At 42.3% G+C, this 21,695-nt stretch overlaps 2 protein-coding genes across 4 annotated transcripts; both read right to left on the bottom strand.

Annotated features, from left to right (window-relative positions):
* Positions 1 to 4,778: 4,778 nt before the first annotated feature.
* emx2 (empty spiracles homeobox 2) lies at positions 4,779 to 9,424 on the bottom strand. The gene is made up of 3 exons (XM_034100116.1): positions 8,578 to 9,424; positions 7,266 to 7,450; positions 4,779 to 5,982 (listed from the first exon to the last, which is right to left on the bottom strand). The coding sequence occupies exons 1-3, from the start codon at positions 8,966 to 8,968 to the stop codon at positions 5,812 to 5,814; spliced, it is 747 nt and encodes a 248-aa protein (XP_033956007.1). The 5' UTR covers positions 8,969 to 9,424; the 3' UTR covers positions 4,779 to 5,811.
* Positions 9,425 to 11,890: 2,466 nt separating this feature from the next.
* Positions 11,891 to 20,898, bottom strand: eif3s10 (eukaryotic translation initiation factor 3, subunit 10 (theta)). Of its 3 annotated transcripts, none has more exons than XM_034100331.2 (22): positions 20,714 to 20,898; positions 20,036 to 20,226; positions 19,812 to 19,948; positions 19,460 to 19,623; positions 18,488 to 18,687; positions 18,096 to 18,304; positions 17,844 to 18,015; positions 17,558 to 17,662; positions 17,305 to 17,403; positions 17,084 to 17,200; positions 16,774 to 16,959; positions 16,294 to 16,641; positions 16,103 to 16,207; positions 15,913 to 16,026; positions 15,693 to 15,815; positions 14,671 to 14,824; positions 14,206 to 14,387; positions 13,653 to 13,750; positions 13,138 to 13,544; positions 12,929 to 13,049; positions 12,336 to 12,826; positions 11,891 to 12,091 (listed from the first exon to the last, which is right to left on the bottom strand). In XM_034100331.2, the coding sequence occupies exons 1-22, from the start codon at positions 20,760 to 20,762 to the stop codon at positions 11,955 to 11,957; spliced, it is 3,909 nt and encodes a 1,302-aa protein (XP_033956222.1). In that variant the 5' UTR covers positions 20,763 to 20,898; the 3' UTR covers positions 11,891 to 11,954. The 3 variants fall into 3 exon arrangements, with proteins under 3 accessions (XP_033956222.1, XP_033956223.1, XP_033956224.1); XM_034100332.1 differs by having other exon boundaries at positions 11,891 to 12,088; positions 20,714 to 20,897; XM_034100333.1 differs by having other exon boundaries at positions 13,177 to 13,544; positions 20,714 to 20,897.
* Positions 20,899 to 21,695: the final 797 nt, after the last annotated feature.

The following is a 21,695-nucleotide window of genomic DNA, read 5'->3' as shown; positions in this document are numbered from 1 at the left end:
AAAGAGGCACCACAAAATGTGTGTCTGTGCAATAGTTGTGTATTATTTTGTTTGTTGAATTTCTGCCTTTTTTATTTCATTTTAGAATCATCAATTAAGGAGCATTGCAAACTAATTTAAGCTATCACTGCTGCATTGGTCCATAATTGTCTCTATTATAAATATACAGTAAAAATAAACATATATGCCATGTTAGTCTTTTGCATGAGGTAAATGTTGCTTTAAATGTGTGTAATTGTAATATGGAACACTGCACACTGATGTCGTAGTAATGTTAATAAGTTATACAAAACATTTGTATGATTATCACATTGCATTACTTACACCAAATTGCAAATTGTAGCCATATAACTTAAAAAAACAACGTACGGTAATGCTATAAAAATGAATAGTATTTCCAAGTGAGGGGTTTATTTAAGTTTTACGTTTCACTTAGTCAACACCTGTCTATTATAAAGCACTTCATGATATATCCATAGTTCTAATATTACATTTTAAATGATAGGCTCAGTTGACTCGTGTTGAAAGCGATGCCCCATCCTCTCTCAAGACGCTGTCCAAGAAGTCCACCACCATGCTGCCTCACTTTCCAGACACTGAGCACTCAACTGCCGTCAGACCCAGCCAACAGAAACTTGATATTTCATGTGTTTTGGGGGTAGCTTTTTCTCCCTCCATGCAGCTACCAAGAGGGGGAGACACAGCGAAGTTCAGAGGGTGAAAGCAGGGACAGAGGAACAGGTGCCCACAGTTTCACCTGTCTGGTCAGTAACACACACACTCACAGCTATTACATTTCAGCTGTAATTGCAGCCACATTTGCAGCACTTTCTCAGATATGAAACAGCAGTCCACTTTTGGATGTGAGCTGATTTCATTGGACGTGATCATATCCTGACCAAAAACCATGGACAGAAGAACAAGCGTGAAACAATTCAGCTCCAACAAGCCCTTCACCTCCACCATATTTAGCCTGCAGCAGGTACAAACAGGAGCTTCTCAAAGCTGCGGTATTATTTTCCAAAGTACCTGCTGGCTGTGCATGGTATCAGTGCTGATGATGTGGGAGGGGACTCGCAGGTCAAGAGACACAAAATTGCTCAGCAAGCACATGTGATATATTTAGTGAGGCCATTGTTTGTTTTATTTAGGGAGCGAATTGAGGATTTTCCAAACTGCAGGGCCCCTGAGGTATTTTATCAGGTGTACAGTCCGCCATGTGTTACACATTAGGGCGCTGAGGGGAATGTTGCAGATACAACCTATAAAATGTTTGGAGTTCGGACCTTCAGAGGACAGGGGGTCGACAATTGCTCTCTTCAGAGCTGGTGCAGGGAAACACTTATATGCAAATGAAACTGCATCACATTACAGCCCAAATTCCTCCTGTCATTAAAGAAAATAAACCTTAGGAATCCACGGGCTAGCAGCAGGTCATAAGAATATTAATGCTTTGGAAATAAATGTTTACTGTTGCAGCCAATGAAAGTAATAAAGAGGAACACACAGCTTATGAGACCTTAGACTTTACGAGGCTTCCCAAACTGAGGTGTTGTGGGAGTGAGGCCGAGAAGAAGCCTGACAGACGGAGAAAGAGGCGTCTGTGCAGGTAGAAACAGTTTACAGTTTCAGAATCGCAGCTCAGTATGAATATTTCATAGTAAAAAGGCCATTTGTGACTTGTAGGTCTGCGACATCTCTTGGTCATGTGTTGTCTGTGGTGACCTCAGTGAACAGAGCAGAGCTGGGTCTGTCAGAGAGCTGGTAATGTGGCTCTAGGCTTCGTTCATCTATTAACAATTGCATTTTGATGCCAGCCTCTTAGTGTGTGTCTGTAACCCTGCTCTGAATTCATTAATTGTGATGGAGGATAAAAAAGAAAAGGGAAGTTTAGCAGGCTAAACAGAGTAGTGAAAGAAAAAAATAATAGCTATTCAAATGTACATATTATATAATTGACATATCACTGCCCAACACCATACATGTATAATTTAAGCAAATTAAATCGAGTTTAGGCATTAACGATGAACGAATGATGTCATTGAACGCAGCAGGCCGGTTTATGCTGCGTTTTAAGATCACCCTGTGAGAAGTAAATTCCAAATCATACCAATGAAAAAACAACATGTTACTAAAATGATTTTCCCGCACGTATGTCGATGCCAGTAAAAAGCCCGTCGACTCAGTCCGAGCCAATAAGTGCTGACTGTGTTCCCGATGGCGAATTGGAAAATTGCTGCACTCGGAAAACATAATCATCCGAACACATCATGGCAGCAAACGCCCCTCCCTCGTTATTAATAATAAAGTCAGAAACTGAATCCTAGGCTCCGATGTTTAATTTATTATTATGTAAGCTATTTGAAGGGTGATTGTATAGTAATTGCTCATTAGTCTTGTATATTTATTGCTGCACCTTATGTCAAGGCCAAGGGAATTGTGTGGGCTTCATTCTCTCGTTTCAAGGATCAATTTCAGAAGCAATTTGTGAAACAGGACAGATCAAGTTAGTCCTGACGTCGCGTTGAGACAGCACGGCCTAGGAGCCACCCCAGGAACGTTTTACCGATGAAATAAATCTTACACATTATGTTGACAAACTAATCCATCCTTTTCAAAAAGCACTTCTCCTATCTTAGCTCTATCAATTATTGACTTTCAGCTCGAATACCAAGTCCTGTCTCGCGCCTATCGCCTCCTCGCGCCACTATCCACATTAGTGGTGTCAGCGGACGTAATTATAGCTACTAATTGCAGATTAGAGGTTTTGGGTCAGTGGGGTCACTTGATAGGACCGACTACTCTTTTCAATGGCGGATAATCATTTCACGTTCAGCCTAAATGTTTCATGCGGCGGGGGCTCAGGTCCAAAATGCCCAGCCTGGCTCGGTGGTGAATATTTAAGAAATAATCCAGCAGTTCAGGAGCTGTGATGATGATTTATGGAGAGTTTGGCCCCTGGACGGAGCGGAGCAGCTTAAGTTTAGATAAGCGGGTCACCAAAGGTCCCCACAGCTGGCCCTTTACGCACAGCACGAGCGTCTGGAAGAGGGATCTGATATGTGAGGGCCCACTTCACGTCTTAACATACACTGTTTGAATTCTGTCCGAACCGATTACATTCATCTGACCTTACTCTCAATTTGGCTAGATCTTAAGAGAATGGCGCTTTGAATTTTTTTCAACGCAATAAAATATATGTAATTATTAGCCAAGCTTTGTGGTTTGCAAATTATATGCGCAATTTATTTATTATTCGATCATTTTGGAATGTTTGGACCGAGAATAATCTATAGAAAAATGCACTATAATTTCTAAAATTCTAAATTACAATGTTTTTATAATTTAAATATTGTAATGGGTGCTTTTGGATTTGTTTGCAATTTAGAATTTAAAGCCAGTCGCTTTTTCCATTTGGCAACATTTTGTTTTACATTTTTAAAACCATATCAGCAGAACACATATATTTCCAATATAATAACTGCTGCTACATTTACATTTTTGTGTAGATAATTCCAGGTTAAAAACAAACGCGTTTACATGAATCAAACTGTGCCAGCTCTAATGAGAAGCTGTCCTGTCTCCTGTGTGTCCATACAGGCGCACAGAGGGGGGGGAGAGTGCGCCAAATTTGTTTGCGGCGGATCAAGGCTCACCGCCTCCACTGCACTTTCTTTATCTTAATTCCAACTTGAAAAGATATAATTATCTAGTTTGAACAGGACTGCTATCAAATCCTTCTTTAGAGGCAGGGTAGGGAAAAGCTCGAGTGGATTGTGAAGCTCTGAGCCGCTCGGTGTTGCCCGAGATAGGAGTAATGAAGTTGTGGAGTCCGGAGATACAAAGGGCATTAACCTCATTAGCATGAAACCTTTTCTTCTAACTATTGTGGGACCCTTTCAGTCCTCTAATCCCCCCTATTTCAAAGCTGGGTTTGTAATAAAGCTTTTAGGTTTTTTTTCCAAAGCTAATGGTATTCTCTAAAGATTTTTATTGCTGTTATAATCTATGGGCCGATTAAGAATTCCCTATATGCCCCCCCTCCAAACCCCAACCAAAATCACAAAAACAGCCACTTTTAGTTTAGGAAACAATTAAACAAACCTCGCAGCAGACAACACTGGAGTTTATATGATTTCACCATAAAGAAAACAAATCATAATCCAATGTAAATGTGTCTGATTTTTTTTAACGGTGCATTGTTTCCTGGGTTTTTTGTGTGTAAACAGAAAATAATTTCCTGATGTAAATATATATTTTGTTTAGTTAAAGAAATCCTGTTATTTTCCCTTTCAGTCGAAAAACACTAGCAGCTTGCAGCAGGATGGAGCCTACAGGACAAGATGTTAAACAAAGATCCCATTTTGCGGCACATTGCAACCTTCCTTATCGCGTCGTGAGGGGTAGTCAGATTGTACTAAATTATGTCCAACCAAGGCCCCTTGGATCCGTGGATTAAGAGATTAAAGTGGACCACTGGGCAATGCATCCCCTTTCCCCCTCATATTACCCGCATGATAATTGCCCAAACTGATTTGCACTTTCACAAAAGCTTGTGGGGACTCTTTGTAGCTGCAGTGGAGCAGCCCACAAAAAAATCAGACTGAGAAACAAACGCAGAGCATTAAAGGCTGCAGTATTTAGTTTAAAAACCTCACTGTACACTAAATCCAAAACGATTCCGTTTGATGCCACAACATAAAATAAAGATAATTGCCCTTAATGCGCCAGAGGCCATATTTCAGCTATAATCAAAAGTCTTTACTTTTACTGCGCGCAACATATTGATAAAACTTTATTGACAAAATATTGACAATTACATACTTCTTGGAAGTATACTTTGTGTTAAAATTGTAGCAAACTTAACACAAACACAAACATTATTTACATTCTGTAAAAGAGGGTTTAACAGAAACATTAACTTTTAGCATTTCTGTACATGGAATACGCTCAGTGCTTGTTTTTTTTAACTCTCAATTCTTGCATTTAGTCCTTCGCGGCAACTTTTCACTGGAGGGACGTCCTGACAGAAGGCTGCGTGGGGCCACAGCGACACATTGGTAAAGCTTTAGGTTAAAGGAAAGCCCTGACACCTTCCATTTAAGTACTTTATCTGTAGTCTGATTCACTCTATTAAAAGTATTTTTTGTTTTAAATCGAAATTCAAATGTTTTGTTGTATTTTCTTTTTTCAAAAAAACACTATAACGCAGCACCGCTACTTCATATGTTTTCACAATCACTTTTACACGAGAATCATTAATTAAAGACTGCACACTTTGTAAAAAGGAAGAAGCACGACATCTCTGTTTGAAAATAGAGTTAAAAACAATATTGATTTTTTTTTCTTGGTTTGAGAAAAAACGTGTCAAATAAAAAAAAAAAACTACCAGGAGAAGAAAAAAAACTATACCATGCAATTCAAGTTTTACAAAAGCTGTTTGGTGTTTTGGTATCTTGGAGTGGAAATGTTTTTTTGTTTTTTCACAAAAAAAAACCTTCTGAAGTGCAAACGTCCAATATGAATTGGAGAAAAAATGAGGTGGCGGTAGATGGGAGATTGTAGTGGTGGGGGTCGGTGCGTGGAAGTGTTCAGGTGGGGGGACTGAGACACTGTCAGCCACATTTCCTAGGTCACTTGGATTGACAGACCCACGCGGTGACACAGTGCCACATGTCGGGTTTCTCTCACCCTCAGCTGCCGATCCGGAGATCTGAAATGTGACATTGGCTGTGTACCCCCCCACTGTCTCTACACGGCATCCTTTATCCATGTCCTCCATCACTCAGAAGCTAATAAAGTCTCTTTTTTTTAATCGTCCGAAGTGACATCAATTTCCTCTGGGCTGCTCCCCTGTTTAGTCGCCATTCTCCACCGGTTTATGTGATGCGATCCTTTCTTCTTCTGCTGAGACTCCGAGCCCTCCTCCTCCAACTTCTGTCGCTTAAACTTCGTCCTCCGGTTCTGAAACCACACTTTTACCTGAAGAGGAGAAAAAAACAGAGAGAAAAGAAAAGAAACTTGATCAGTGTCACTAGATAAACCGCGATTGGCCAGTGCGCAAAACCACGCGTAAAAGGGACACATTGTTATTGTAGCAGGGCTTAATGCAAGCAGGCAGCTGTGGAATGAGAATACAAAATAAGGTAAACTGTGATCTGCAGTGGTGATCAGAGAGGACACAACCTCCAGAATAAACATGGATTAATTATATTGTCAACCATGCATTTAAATCCTCAAATTAAAGCTGATATAATATTACTTTTACGCACAAATACTGCACTTAATATGCCCTTAAAAACAAATGATGTTTGGAAAAAGTTAGGTAAAGTATGGTCAACATTTGTTTCGAAAAAAATCGTATTTCTGCCAGCATGTGAACGTTTATAATAAATAAAGGAGTGACATTTTTAACACACAGTTTCACACAGTCCTCTAAATCGACTGAGCTCTGTTAAACGGTACCTCGGGGAATTAACAACATCTAAATCTATAAATTGTCTGTTCCTGCTTTATCACTCGGCAGCCCCCTTTTTATCTCTTAAATGGCAACCGAGGTGCATTTAATAAGCCTTCCGTGGGCCAATTAAAGTAGGTGATGGTTCATTTCTCCCTTCAGTCCCTCCAAAGGCCCCGCCGCCCAGAACAGCCGCGGCGGACAAAAGACAGCGGCTGATGGGCTCAAACAGCATCTTAAATATGGCAGGGGCAATTCACTGAACCCGCTTCGCTCTTTGTATCGCCTATCCCATAAAATGGTTAACTGGTTAATTTGCCCTCCATTTTGAAAGGCAACATTCTCCCCCCAAAACAAAGTAATTCAACCCCTCCTAAAATGAGGTTAGGCCTATACAATGACAGTGGATCGGATCCAACAGAAAGCCTCTGTCTGCCATTGACAACATGCATTTATGGACTCTGGTCTGTAGAAACAATATGCTGATTATTTAAAATTATTGTTTTGCTTGCTAAATGTCTATTCTTTGTTGTCATTAAGATACATATACCAGCTTCATTCAAAATGCACCACGAGCCACGTTTAAGACCAAAAGTAAAAAAATATCACATCAAGTCCGCCAGCCATAATGTGAGGGATATATATTTTAAATTACTAAATAATAAAGTGCAAATAGGCCAATTCTAATGGCAATAATATGACACAACACACCAAAAAGCAATATATCAATTTCAAAATAAAATGAGCGCACTGCCCAGGTCAAAGAAAACAGCAACATGTTTAATGTTAATAAAATAAAAATTCTTACCTGAGTTTCTGTGAGGCTAAGGGTGTGGGCGAGCTGTTTTCTTTCTGCTCCCACCACGTAATGGTTTTTCTCAAACGCGTGTTCGAGCCGCAGGAGTTGCGAAGGTGAAAAAGCTGTCCGGATTCTTTTGGGCTTTCTTGCCAGCGCGTTGTGCAAAAGGAAGCTCTCTGGACTAGTTTCATTACCTGGAAACGAGCACAAAACGAGGATCAGTCATGACCTTTCTTTTATTCTGTAAGATATTAACATTAACAAGCAGGCCTGCGCACAGCTAGGAAACAATAGTGTACCTCAGAGGGCAGACTGGAAATACGGCATGATAACAATACATGAGAAGGAGCTGGATATAAGTATTAACTTGAGATCATTTATCCAACACATGCTATTTTAAATTATTTCCTATTGTTGACCTTTTTCATTTAAAATGTGTGAGACACAGCATGAAGTAAAGGGATAAAGAAACACAAAGCAGGGGTGTAATCCTGGGCCTATAATTAAATTATCTCAAAAATAGCATATGTAAACACTATAACAGGTCAAATTGAAACAGCATGAACATTTTCAAATAAACAGCAGGTAAAAACACTTTATAGGCCTACATTAATTTAGAATGCCTTTCTTTAAATTGTGTTCATTTTACTTTTATTTGTCAGAAGAAAAAAAAATACTTTCGAATATAAATACCATAAAATGAGCGAACAAAATTAAATAATAAACACATTTTCCTAGTCTACAAACGCAAGGGGCCAAGTCAACTCAGTTAATAAAATCCAAATTACCCAAAGATTTTACTCATGTCATCCTGAAATAATTAGCATAGATTAAATAAATAACAACCCAGTTGTTGCATTTTGTATTTTTATTTAAAATGTGAGTTAAGTCTTTGCATAAACTGCCGAGCAACGAGTTGCATTAGTTTCGTTTTTACGCATGGATAAGATCATATATCCAATGCTAAAAATAACCTCCACTACAGTGTACAACAAGTCACCATTTCTACTAATCTTTTTTTAGACTTGAATAGTCTCTCTAAACAGCTTAAGAAGCCACGGCCACATTTCTTTTTACATTTTCCTCGAGATTTCCCTTTATTTAAATGAAGAAATCCACTACACGGTCGTGTTCTTAGCGAAATAATCCGAATACGTGTCATATTTTGGCCTGAAATGTGGACATGACATGATGAAAAACTGCTGTCTATAGCTTTCCATATTTGGATTCCTTATATGCTGTCTGTATTCGATGGAGAGAAGGAAATCAATCCCCTGCCGATCGTGCGTAAAAAGCCAAACGAAGCATTTGGATAACTTACCTTGAAATCTGTGACCCAAGTATCTATATCTGTGTAATAACCAGGGGTAGAAAGTTGAAGGGTCCCTTTGCTGGCTGGCAAAAAGAGGGTGCGGACTGTGTGCGGAGGAAAGCGGGTGAGCGGACATAGCGTGCGGCGGGGCCACCGAATGCATCGGGGCGCCAGAGTTCTGCTGATGAGAGACCGCCTCCGCAAACACCAAGTCCGGGTTCGAGTAGACGCCCCTGCCGCCGGAGTGGAAGCCGTTGAGGAAGGGGTTCATCTGGCCGGAGTTTGCATAGCTGAGTGCCGCTGGCCGGATGGGCTCCTCGGTGCGGGACAGCGGTAGAGGATTATCCTTCGCCACTAAAGACTCTATCGTAAAACACCTCTTGGGTGTAGGCTGAAACATTGTCTGATAGTCCAGGTTCCCCAGTTTAAGGTGAAGCTGTGGTAGGCGCTCTCGCTTTAAAAAATACTCCACACCCAAGGAAGGAGGAAAGTTTTCTGCGCAGTATATAAGTTTGCAGTGTCGAGAAAGCCACAAAATAAAAAGTGCTCGGCTACTCCCAGACTAATCCATGGATATGATCGTTTTCCTCGCCGGGTTCGTGCAGGCAGATTTGTTAGTTCATGAGCCTAATTAGCGCTGCAGTCCCATAAACAGCTTCCTCTGAAGGCTGTAATGGCATGGTGATTGGTCGCTGCCACTGCTGCTCGCCTTAAGGTGGAGAAGGGGAAGACGCTTAAAAAGTGCGTCAATGGGAAGCAGGGGCGCGGAGAGGCGGACTCGAACGCGCAACACGGAACGGATTCGTCCAGAGGAGCCCCCCCACACTTACTCACGCGCACATATCTCCAGGACATTTAACACACTCATCTGGACCAGTAAAGCTCAAGGTAGCCTGCTTATTTGCATTTAATGGCTATGACAGCTTCAAACTGATTTTTTTAAGGGTGGGTGTGCGTGTAGTGTTAGTATTAGCAAGTGATTACTTTTAATTATGCACAACAATGTTGCGCAAACATCAAATCAACTCTATTAAAGTCTATTATAGTCGATGCTGCTGGCTCGGATAATACTCAACAGCAGCTGTTTAATTGGCCTTCATTTATTTCTCAATTTTTAACAATTTCTGTATTTAATTCTTGTTTGGTCCTAGCTCCTTTTCATTTTCTTCAGATACTATTCAAATTAAAGAATGCACTTAATTTCTGCTGGGTGGGATCAATGGTAGACTTTATATTTCGAGCTTTTGTCAATAAAACAGGATAGTGTCAGTCTTCAAATGTCAGTAACACCTTCCCACTCATGAGTCGCTGGTTGCCATTCAGTGTTTTTGAATGAAAACGCTCAGGTGTTTTTTGGAGGGGCTACCTGTGACTGCAGCACGAGGCTGCAGCCATGGCCGCGCGCCGAGGGCCTCACAAAGACATGAAAAACATTAATAACACGCACAGTTAAGGCTGCTCATATAAAACCAAAAAACACTAATAATTAAAAGATGCAGCCATAACAATGAAAAAAAAAACGTATTGTGATTAACATTGTATTTATTTATTTTGGAATACATATTCTTTCATGTTGGAATAGCTTGGTTGCATGTTTCTTGAGTGTTGGTGCAACTTGGTGGGGATCTTGAAATGCATTTAGAACGACTTCAGATGCAAGAAAATTGAAGTGGCAAAGTAAACATGTTATTTAAGTATGGCATTATTATTGTTGTTATGAATAGAATATAGGACACACTTGTTCATACAGCTTATGGAGCAGTCGGTTTATTTGTGCGGCCAGGTTAAAGGTCTGTGTAGAATACAATAGGCTGTGAACTAAAGCCTCAACAGCTGTAGGCCTGCATCACATAATACAACTGAATGGACATTGTTAAAATGTGTCATATGCAATTGTAATGATCAGGAAACGTTAGCAGTTTGGATGTTTTATTTTCTTTAGTGAATTTATAAAGGTTCCTTTTTTTATATATAAAAATCGTACCAAATAAATGTCAATGTCTTACACATGAAACGCATTTTATCTTGATGATTATAGTAACATTATTCTATACAACGCTTTAAAATGGGGCAGGTCCACATTCAAAGCCATGTGTTGTGACGGAATATTTAGTTTTAGTTCAGTATGGTTGAAGTTTTTTTAAAAACAACTCTTACATGATGTTATTGGTTTTCTAAGTGGCTGACTGACCGCTGCATGCATGTTCATATATTCGGAGTTTTCCTGAGTTAGCTGCTGATCGTGGACATGAACCAGAGCAGCTCTGACAGGGAGACGCGTGTCCTCTGCACGGAGCTTTACTGACCTCTAGTGGTCAGTTACATAATGGTGTATACGATGGAACCAAAACGGGGCTTGAAGAGCTTTAGGGTAACTTAAAATGATGAAGAGCCAGCAAGTCCACAACATGATGACGAATAGTTTAGTTTTACTGGTGTTGCACTAGGAAGAAGTTAGGTCAGGTGCATCTAATACTTCAGCTGCTGGGATCCAAGATGTTGAAGTGGACACCTATTTCCAAGTCAAGTCGTACTTTCACAATTTAGTTTTTACAGAGGTACTTAAAATGAATAATAGCATTAATACTTCTACTACTTTATAAGGTTAGGTTAATCCCCCTACCCCACGTAGGGAACTGTGACATTTGTGTACACTAAACACTAAACTAATAAGTGTGATGCTATCTTTATAGGTGATATGTCATTTAAGATTAAATGAACAATTAGGTGGTGAGCAAACATCTTTATTAATAAAGGCTTTAACTGTTGACATGCAACCTGGTTGGGTACCGTTGGTTGCAGAGATAAAACCACACACTGGATATCAGGCGAGATCAATTGAATGCATGCACATCAAATGTAAATGTATCTAGTTCTTGAACAGGTTCACTGACGCATTTGACCAACCCATGTCATTGCCTTTACAGGGAGATGTGGATCTGTGGCATATCATAACATCTATGCAATGGGAATTATTTTAAAAAGAGGCAGTTGGTGATGCTCTGAATTTTCATAGAAAGTTGTTGCAGGTAATTATGTTATCAGTATAGTTAGGTTTACTTCTTCATGTAAGGTAATAATACTCCTAACCACTGGGGGCAGCTTTGCTTACTCTGATGGTTTGCATGAGGCCAAAGTGCACACACAAGTTCATTGGTTGATGGTGATCTGGCTGGTGGGAGCCTCAAGTTCAAACAACTGTGAAGAAATGGATTAAAAAAAAAAAAAAAATCCCCAGGAAAACTATTGTCTATAATTATTCAATTCAAAGTAATAACGCACATGAGTGTTAGAAGCGTGTGGCCATTAATTTATAACTGGCTGATGGGAATCCAAATTTATTTTTCAGAAGCAATTTCGTTGAACTAATTGGATGCAGATGTTGCTCAGCGGCGGACAGTGGTCCAGCCGTCATCATCCGTCTCGTTCTTGATGCGGCGAGCGTTGGCTTTTTCTTCCTCGGTCTCACCCTCTTTGGGACGCTCCTCCCGTTTCTCCTCGCCTCCACGACGCCAAGAAGCTCCTTACGGAAACAAGGACGCTCATTAGGAGAGGTTTCAACAGAAACATTTTGACATTACAAGCAAGACTCCTCCTCAAACACAGGCTCTAGCAGAAATTAGGGTAAAAGCGACCTCTGCTGGTTGAACTCAACACTGCCACATAGGTCAACAAGACTTCACATCTTTTAAGGAAAACAAATGATGTAGCAAAGCTGTATCCCTGATGTTCATGCAGCGGTTACATTTTGAAATCTAACTGCTTACCATCCTCTGTTTCTCTGGGTGGGGCTCTGACTTCACGCTCATCCCGGCTCTCTCTGATCGGACGCTCGATCTGACGCTCGGCTGGACGCTCGATCTGACGCTCGGCTGGACGCTCGATCTGACGCTCAGCAGGACGCTCTGCCGGACGCTCGATCTGACGCTCTGCCGGACGCTCGATCTGACGCTCTGCCGGACGCTCGATCTGACGCTCTGCCGGACGCTCGATCTGACGCTCTGCCGGACGCTCGATCTGACGCTCTGCCGGACGCTCGATCTGACGCTCGATCTGACGCTCGGCCGGACGCTCGATCTGACGCTCGATCTGACGCTCCACACGCGGACGCTCGATCTGACGCTCCTCACGCGGACGCTCGATCTGACGCTCCTCACGCCCTCCTCGGCGATCATCACTGTCAGCGGTCTCTTTTCGAGAGTCTCTCCAGCTGCTTCCTCCTTCCTCTGTGCCGGGTCTCCTCCAGACACTCTCCTCTCTGTGAATAGATTGTGAAACTAATTAACACAACTCCTTGGAGAAAACGTAGTCATGATGTCCTCCGCATTATTACAAAAAGGAATAAGTCTGTGAGGCTCACTTGACTGGACGCCGCTCGCTTGGTTTGGGCTCTTCTTCAGTATCATCGTCTTTCTCCCTGGACTTGTCCCTGGGAGGACCCCAGCTGTCCTCGCGAGCCTTCTCTCGCTCACGCCAACCACCTGCAACACATGCATTTTCTCATCATCCTGCTACAGTTAACTAAGACAGCTCTTTCAGTTATTACCAGCTGAAAGGCCACAGGCTTACCAGGCCTGACCAAGGGCTTCCGTGCTTTGTCATCCTCACCACGACGTGGAGCCTCTTCAACGCCTCTCTTTCCACCCTTCTCTTCATCCTCTCCTCCTCTCCTGGGACCCCAGGTGTCATCCGTGCCTCTGCGAGAACTTCTGTCGTCATCAAAGCCACGCCTCGGGGCACGGTCATCATCGAAAGCACGCCTCGGGGCACGGTCCTCCTCGAAACCTCTACGTGTACCACGGTCATCGTCGAAGCCTCTTCGTATGGGGCGGTCCTCAGTTTCGGCACGGCGGGGGGCTCGGTCTTCATCGAAGCCCCCCCGACGGGGTGCTCTGTCTTCTCCATCCCTGCGGAAACCTTCCGCTCGCCTGACAGGAGCTTCTTTTTCCTCGTTGTCATCTTCCTGTCTCTTTTCCCTGGAGAGAGCAAAGGTATTGTTAGGGGAGCCTGCCCTTTTTTTCTTCTTCTTCTAATGGTGTTAAAACAAACAGACTTTTTTTTTAAATAGAGGTACCAACACCTACTTGTCAGGCAAAGCCGTGCGCTTCCTCCACCCTCCTCCTCCTCCTCCTCCTCCTTCCTCCTTCTCAGTGTCCTTTGCAACCTCCTTTTCGCTCCAATCCTGTATAAGCAAAACATATCGATCAACACACATTGTGTTATTACAGCACCATCACTTTTTTTGGCCTGTCCATTATTTAGCACTCAGTTATTAATGATAGTGATACATGATAGATTTGTGCTCCTTTCCATCATCTAAACTGACCAACTATAATGATAAATTAATGGTAGATCTCATTAACTAGCAACATGTATACACAGGTGTGACCTTACCTCATTTTATAGATTTGACTGATTGAAAGCCATTCATAATGCAGTAAAATAAAGTCAAATGTAGTTTTTCAAAAAACTCTTTATTTGAATTGTATCTCTATTCCAGGCAGTATGGTCCAGATTTACCTTGGTAACATAGCATGATAAACGTATATAGAGAAATAACCTAGAATTCCCACTGCTCTTGTCAGTAACTGTAGGCTCTGACCATGAGCCAAGAAATAAGTACTAATCTAGTTGTACCTTGGGTTTCTCCTCGGCTGGGACCCGTTTCTCTTCGTCACGACGGCGTTCCCGCTCCTCGATCTCCTGTTGACGAGCGCGCTGCTTTCGTTCCTGCTCCTCGAGTTTGCGCAGCCGCTCCTGGTACTCCCGATCCTCCTCCTCTCGCTGCTCATTTTCAATGCGTTCAGCCTCCTCACGCTCTGCAAGAGAAGCAGAAAACTATGTGTTCAAACCTTGACAAAATGACAGCATTAAGCCTGGATAAAAAACATATATAACAGGGTGCGATATACTTGGAGTGGCCTCGCTGATTGGAAGAGAAACATTCTTTCTTGACTGATCATTTGTGATGTCCAATTCCAATACCCATGCGAAAGTCATCAGGCCAATGAAATAAACCCAAAAACAACTTTATCTACAACTGCTAAAAGAACACCCAAATGTCCTCCTTCGCAAGAAAGTTTGAAAACAGAAATGAAATACCTTTCTTGAGTGACTCCTCGTGGATACGCTGAGCATCTTCCTCTTTCTGACGGTAGAAGTTGTTACGCCTGTCCTCTTTGCGCTGCTTCTTCCTTTCTTCCATGCGCTTTTTCCTCTCCTCCACCAAGCGATCCTCAAAGGTTTTCAGTTTTTCCTTCAAAGACAGAACAGTGAATTTGTTACCACTGCACCCTAGAAAAAAACTATTTCGCTGCCCCATTAAGGGGGCACTTAAGTTGCAAAAAGCAAATGACTGCTGTAATGCGCATTTTCACTGCAGGACCTCGCACGGCTTAGTACGTTATAGTTAGGCCTCGTAGGCCAGGCTCACTTTATGCTGCGTTTCCATTAGTTTAGTAGCTGGGGCAGTAACTATAGTAACGCAGTGTAGGCGGAGCCGTGACGTCATCTTCAATGCGAACCACAAAACCAACATCAGCTGTTAGCACTCAGAGCTCACAGCTCTTCATATCTGTTCAGAAACTAGACACAAGTTAAACAAGTACAAACCACAGACTGCCTGTGTCATGGAGGTCAGTCGCTGGTTTATTTATGTCTGTAGGCCGTTGTTGTGAGTGTGGACGGTCGGAGCATATACTGCGTTAGCTTAGCCAAGCTCCATTCAGAAAACACGCATTCTAAAAAGGTTTTTCGCCTGCCGTCTGTCTGCAGACTTGTCAAAGCATTAATTCATGGTTTTTACTAACCGGTATCAGTATGTTGTTACTTCGGCATCATTTTGAAACATGTATTACAATTAAATCACGGTCAAATATGTTCATCTTGTTGTAGCCCCCTTGCCAGCGATTCTCTCACTAGTTTAGCATACTCAGCCCGGTTGTTGGCCCGGAAAGAACCACGATTTTGGAGGGCCAGAAAAACTGTGAAAAAGTACCTGTTAGCCGGAACCACCCCTAGTGGAAACGCAACCAAAAACGGGCCCGCTTAAACCATGCTACGCGCTGCAGTGGAAATGTGCCACAAGTAACTCAACATGAGCTGATGAAAGGACTAAGTCTTACCTCATAGACACAGCTACGAGCAGCAGTTATTTTGCCCAAGAAGCTTTCTTTGTCCTCCATCATCCTGGACATGCGCTTCTTGTGCTCCAGAGCCTTCTCCCGCTCGACTTCCATGTTACTGATCTACAATAAGAAAAGATACAAATCTTATATTCTAGAAATTCACCTGGGTTCATTTCATTTATGAGATCTATGCACGTGTTTATTTGTATGTACATACCCTATCCTCCTCCTGGAGCTCCCATAGTTCCATGTCCTTGATTCGCTGCTCCTCATAAGCCTGTTTGATGAGAGGAATCTCCTCCAGACGTTTGGCCCTCTCAAAGTAGTCAATCTGGAGAGAAAGATAGATTAGTGTCCAGTTCTCACCTAAGTGACTGATGTTTTCACTGATGCCTCACTCAAGTTACCTTTTTCTCCTGGTTCTTCAGGCGCTCCTGGAGTTCCCTCTTCTCCTTCTCCAGCTGCTCCACCTGTTTGGCCATGATGAAGTCAGGGTCCAGCTCCTCGAGGTCCTGTACAGAACATATTTGTTAGTCTTAACTTAAAACCTAATATGACAGTGAACATGCATTGCAACATGGAGTTACATCTATATTACCTCAATATCAATATCCTTGAAGGCCTTGGCTCCAAGCTCCGTCTTCTTGATCTGCTCCAGCCGCTCACGGACTGTCTTCTTCTTGATCAGCTCGTGCTCCTGCATGATGCGCTCCTTCTCCCTCTCTTTGGCTTCCTGGCGCAGTCGCTCCTCCTCAGCCTTGCGAACCTTCTGCATCTCAGCTTCACGCAGCTCCAGCTCCTCCTTCTCACGCGCAATGTTCAGGCTCTCCAGGCGCTCCTTACGCTCTTCGATGGTCTGTCTGCGAGCCAGTATGCGCTGGTGATCCTTGCGGGCATTTTTCAGATAGGCAGCCATTGCCAGCTGGCTCTGCTCCTCGCGCTCTTGCTGAGAAGGAGACATATTTAAATGCTGTTTAGTATAGAATTATTATCACATGAAGATACCTAGGTAGGTAAAAAGCTAATATTGCTGTTTCTGTGTGCCTGTATATGAGAGTTCAGTAGGGAGGGAACTCACCAGGATGGAGGCAGGCTTGATGACCTGGACGGCCTTAGCCAGAGAAGAAGACATGGCAGTCAGCTGGTTCCTTATCTGCGCTGATGGCATGTTCTGCAGGAATGGACCGACAGGGGCGTCTTCTTTGGTCGAGTAGTTCAGGTCGGAGCCAAAGCTCAGATTTCGAGAGGTGTGGTCTATACGGACCTACAGGGAACAGCACATTTTGATGAATTGTTCAAAACAGTAAAAATTAAAAACACACTCAACTGTTATACAATTTGTATCGGTTGATCAGTAGTTTATGGATCTCTCCTTGGGTTGACCTTACCTGCAGATCACAGTGGCGGGCAGCATCCACAATGGAGCGCTCCAGCTGGAAGGCGTCCACAAAGGGAACCAGGGAGGCCAGGCGGGTGAACTCGATGCTTTGATAGATCTGTGCAACCTAATAAAACCAATGGAGAACATATTTGAGGGATTCAGCCATTATATTTTAAGAATGGATTAAGGAGAGCATTCCAGTGGAAGGAAAAGAGTGAAGTCAATTACCTGTTGCAGGAGCCTCAGGATGGTATTACCCTGCAGGTGAGGGACATAGTGCTGCAGATCAGACTCCTTCTCAGACTGGTCTCTCACCCAGTTCAGCACCTGGTGGGAGAATACGTGTGTTAACATGTGCTTTAATGAAACATGACCAACTACAATCAATTCATCCAAAAGTTTTGTAAATGAACTGCAACTAAAATGACAAATGGATTGTATAATGTCCGTATTATAAAGCTGGTTGTTGCAAGATGTTTACCTTGGTCATTCGTCCGCTCAGCTTTAGAGGGTGAAAGTCTACCTCGAGCCAGTTGTACAGTTCTTTCACTTCGGGTACAACATACTGCAGCAAGTTAAATCTCACCTAGAATAAAAACGTATTAGCAATATGTACCAACAGCCTTACAAGATCAGGTTAAAGACACTTTTCAAACCATTGTACTCATCACAAAAGCAAACAATTAAGAGTTGTGTTTGTACCTACTAAAAAAGGTTTGAGGAACACTGTTGAAACCTAGAATACATAACATATGCAGATGCTGTACCATGTCATTGATGAGACTCTGCCGGGTTGGTGGAGACTGCAGGCCCAGGAGGGTGGCCAGCCGGCGTTGTTTTTCAACAATGATGCCATCCATGTCCAGCAGCCGAGCAATGTCTGTGCGCTCGGGGGTGATGGGGATAGACAGCGTGGCCAGGAGGACTCTGGTGGACATCCTGAAGATCCAAAATAAGCATCATTAACCATTTGTTCACTACCAAAAGCAAAAGATGTACACGGATAGTAAATAAAATACCTCTGCATCTCATCTTGGGTCAGATTCTTACGCATCTCCCTTGAGAGGTGATAGAGCCGGTGGAGGGTGCAGGCGTGGAAGAGAGCGTTTCCAGATTTCCAGAACACAGTCGACACCTTGTTGTAGTAGTTGGCCATCAACTGGGGCTTGGGAGGCTTCTTGGAAAGGGCAAACAGGCCATGGATGTCTTCAACAGCCTTGAATGCTTCCTGGAAAAAGACAAACAGTACTACATTGTTATAATGCTTCACTTTGAGTATGTCACATTTTTCAATACACTGGAAGACATGTATTTATTACTATACTGCCTTTTGGTTTTCATACAGAGCATACACTTTATATTATAAATTGTATTAATCCCTTGAGACAAAATCAGTGTATGGTGTACAGACCTGCCAGAGCTCCATGCTGATGGCGCTGTCCAGCTGCACCAGGCGAGTCTCCAGGTGCATGGACTGACTCTCCGGGTTGTTCAGGTTGATGGCCGTGCTCTGGTTGTGGTGGCGCTGGATCTGACCCAGATGCATACGCAGATTGTCACACAACTTGCGAAATTCTGCTTTACGGGTGTACTGCAGGCAGAACTTGAATGCTGCAAAAAAGATTACCAGTCATTATCAGAATTTAGTTTGTAACATTCAACATTTAATGTATGGCTGAATTTCTATTTGATCATTTTCTTTTTGAGTACATTTGAATATATTCATAACTTGGAATAATCTTATTAAAACCATATAGATAAAAGCAGTTTTCACATGAAATATTCAAATGTTTATTTCATAATGAAACCTATTGAATTAGTCGTTTTGATTTAAATTATTTTACTCGACGTATGAAAAACAGTTTTTTATTTAAAAATAGGTGCTGATGTCATTTTTGGTACATGGGTTATCATTTGGACATATGGTAGCAATTTAGACAATAGAAAATGTAATACAAACAAAATCTTTAAAGGTGGGGTAGGTAATTTTGGAGAAACCAGCTCGAGTGCGCTAGAATTTGAAAATACACAGCCGGAAAAAATCTGCCACTTCTTTACAGAGCCCCTCCTCCAACACACACGAACGTGCACATGACCAATGAGGCACAAGATAAGTTTGTGCACAGAAGGAATGCTGACAGGCAGGTAGGCCATCCAGTTATTTTAGCCTGGCCGGCTAAAATGATTGGTCGTACTTTTTACAGTGCTACGGCTTCCACAGATGAAATTTTTTAATGGATTTTTTGTCAAAGCACTGAAGATATTCATTGCTATCGGGATGTTAAGAGCATTCCATGGAATATAACAAAAAGTGTATCTCGAGCCGGTTTCTTAAACTTACCTACCCCACCTTTAATAAAAAGTATTCCATGTGTGTCAATACCTTGCTGGGCGATGTCATGGTACAGGCGCTCCACCTTGGAGTTGTTCCTCAGCAGGTCCAAGCACTGGCGGTAGGACTCCCACAAGAACTTCACCCAAGGAGTGAGCAGCAGGCGATCGGTACGATCCTGAGTGTCCTCTCCACTGACAGCACTCAGGAGAACACTAAAGTGACAACAAGCTTAGTGTTAAAAGTGAAACCAGTAAACTGGACAACACAATCATCGGACAAAACGATACGTTTAGATTCACTTTTTTCTATCTGTAAATTAAACGATGTCCAACTATTGATATTAAAGCCCCTTTATGCTTCACCGAAACATATTCTGCATTTGACATTTGATTATCCTCACCTTTCAGGAGTCTGGATGTTGTCCAGATCCTCAATATCCAGGACCATCTGCTGGGACTCCCCCTTAGCGGTCTCAGTCTTCTCCTCCGCCAGCTTCAGGTAAGCCCTAACCACATCCTCCAGAGATTTGATGTTCACCTGAAAGCAAGATGTTCCACTTTAATTTCCAAAAAGTCTGACAAAAGCAACTACCCCATCTGTGCAAACATAACACATTTCACACACCTGCTGGCAGATGTTCTTGTACTGGTAGAGACCCTCCTTGGCCAGGTGGCTCTTGCGAAGATCCACGCAGAGCTCCAGGTATTTGAGCATGATGGGCTCGTGGATCTTCTGCCATGTTCGATGTTTCTTGCTCTTGATGACATCGTACAAAACATCCAAAGCTGGCTGCTTCTTGTCAACCTCAAGAAACTCTGTGTAAACACATCCAGAAATAGACCAACATTAGCTTCATAACATGCCATTCATAACCATTCAAAACATAGCATAACCACTAAACCACAGGATTTTCGCATTAGCTCTATTACCGTGGTTAGCTAAATCAGCCTGACATTGTTAGGCCCGTGGTGCTTGGTGAACGTGACATTAGCATCAAAGCTACAAGAACAAAAAGCACCAACAGCTGAGGCATTGTCAAAACAGTGTTAAAGCTGACACGAGTGTTAACTGTTAACTGTCATCTGATGACATGTGTATCATGTGTATTGTGTCACTGCCGCAATCAATTGTCAGTACAACAAACATCGCAGAGCCGGTTAGCTTAATGAAGCCGTGAACACATATGGCTTACCCGCCTTACTAGCATGCTAGGCTAACTAGCGGAGCATCAGTGACGAAGGCTAGCTACCGTTAGCATGAATGTCTGACATTTGAACAACATTATGTTGTCTTTCCACTTACCGTTCGCTCGTTTCAGAGCATTCTCCGGCCTTTGAAAATACGCCGGCATGTTTGCGGCGTTCTAGTGATACTCAAATTGGCTGAGTAGAGTGAATTTTGACAAATTTCACCAGTCCATCCACGCCACGCACTCACCCGCTGATACGGTGCTGGCTGAGAAAGGAAGAGCCTCGTGAGCGGCCTTGCTAGGGTTGCCAGAGCAGTCATGCACTATCCCTCTTACACGTGAAGGGACTGAGTGCGAAACATTATTAAATATTAAGGTTTAATCCATCCGTTTTCTCAGGGTGTTTACATCTTAATATTCATACATGTAAACTTTGTAAATTAATCACAGTCTTTTTGTAAAAAAAACTATCTCTTAAACTTATTTTGTGCAGATTTAATCATTAGGCACATGTTTTATAGACTTCATGGTTAAAAACTGTTATTAACAGCCACTGACTTTCTGTGGCATTTGTGTTTAAGTTAAAATGTTGTGGTTTCAGCATTTATTGTCCTGATTATGTGTTTTTTCTGTATTTTGACCAAATATTATTAATTGTGTTGCCACACTGGTAGTGTCCATGGGTTATTTAGTTGATACTTTAAAAACAAGTATCAGCTAAATAAAGTGTTTGAAATAAGATATAACGAAATACCATGAAGTGTACGGAATTGCCTAATCCTAAATAATCTATTTTTAATAGCCTTAATTTGAACCAAAACCAATACAAGAGCGGTTTCAACAAACCTGGCAACCCTGGGTGTATATAAAGTTCCGCTGTGCGCTCGCCCGGTGGTGTGTTCAGGTAACCCTGGTTACATGTCGATTATATCCAATTATGTAGCCTTCACTGCAAACTCGACTCAGTATCAACCGATAGAGATTAAGGGTATCCTGTGTCATTCATATGATGAGTTCTTAAAACAATATCAACATCAACATTTATATTTTATGACAATCGGGTTATATTACAGAGCTGATGTACAAAGTTTGACT

Source organism: Pseudochaenichthys georgianus, chromosome 15 (genome assembly GCF_902827115.2).
Source record: "Pseudochaenichthys georgianus chromosome 15, fPseGeo1.2, whole genome shotgun sequence".
Classification (NCBI taxonomy): Eukaryota; Metazoa; Chordata; class Actinopteri; order Perciformes; family Channichthyidae; genus Pseudochaenichthys; species Pseudochaenichthys georgianus.
The sequence above is the reverse complement of the archived record's forward strand: the minus strand, read 5'-3'. Positions and strand labels throughout refer to the sequence as shown.

What these genes read in the sequence shown, in the direction of transcription:
- emx2 (XM_034100116.1), bottom strand. Translation starts at nt 8,968, where the DNA reads ATGTTTCAGCCTACACCCAAGAGGTGTTTTACGATAGAGTCTTTAGTG. An exon ending in CTTGGGTCACAGATTTCAAG is followed by an intron (nt 7,451 to 8,577) that starts GTAAGTTATCCA and finishes GCTCGTTTCCAG; the next exon opens with GTAATGAAACTAGTCCAGAG. An exon ending in TTAGCCTCACAGAAACTCAG is followed by an intron (nt 5,983 to 7,265) that starts GTAAGAATTTTT and finishes TCTCCTCTTCAG; the next exon opens with GTAAAAGTGTGGTTTCAGAA.
- eif3s10 (XM_034100331.2), bottom strand. Translation starts at nt 20,762, where the DNA reads ATGCCGGCGTATTTTCAAAGGCCGGAGAATGCTCTGAAACGAGCGAAC. An exon ending in TGCTCTGAAACGAGCGAACG is followed by an intron (nt 20,227 to 20,713) that starts GTAAGTGGAAAG and finishes GTGTTTACACAG; the next exon opens with AGTTTCTTGAGGTTGACAAG. An exon ending in TCAAGGATATTGATATTGAG is followed by an intron (nt 16,208 to 16,293) that starts GTAATATAGATG and finishes TGTTCTGTACAG; the next exon opens with GACCTCGAGGAGCTGGACCC.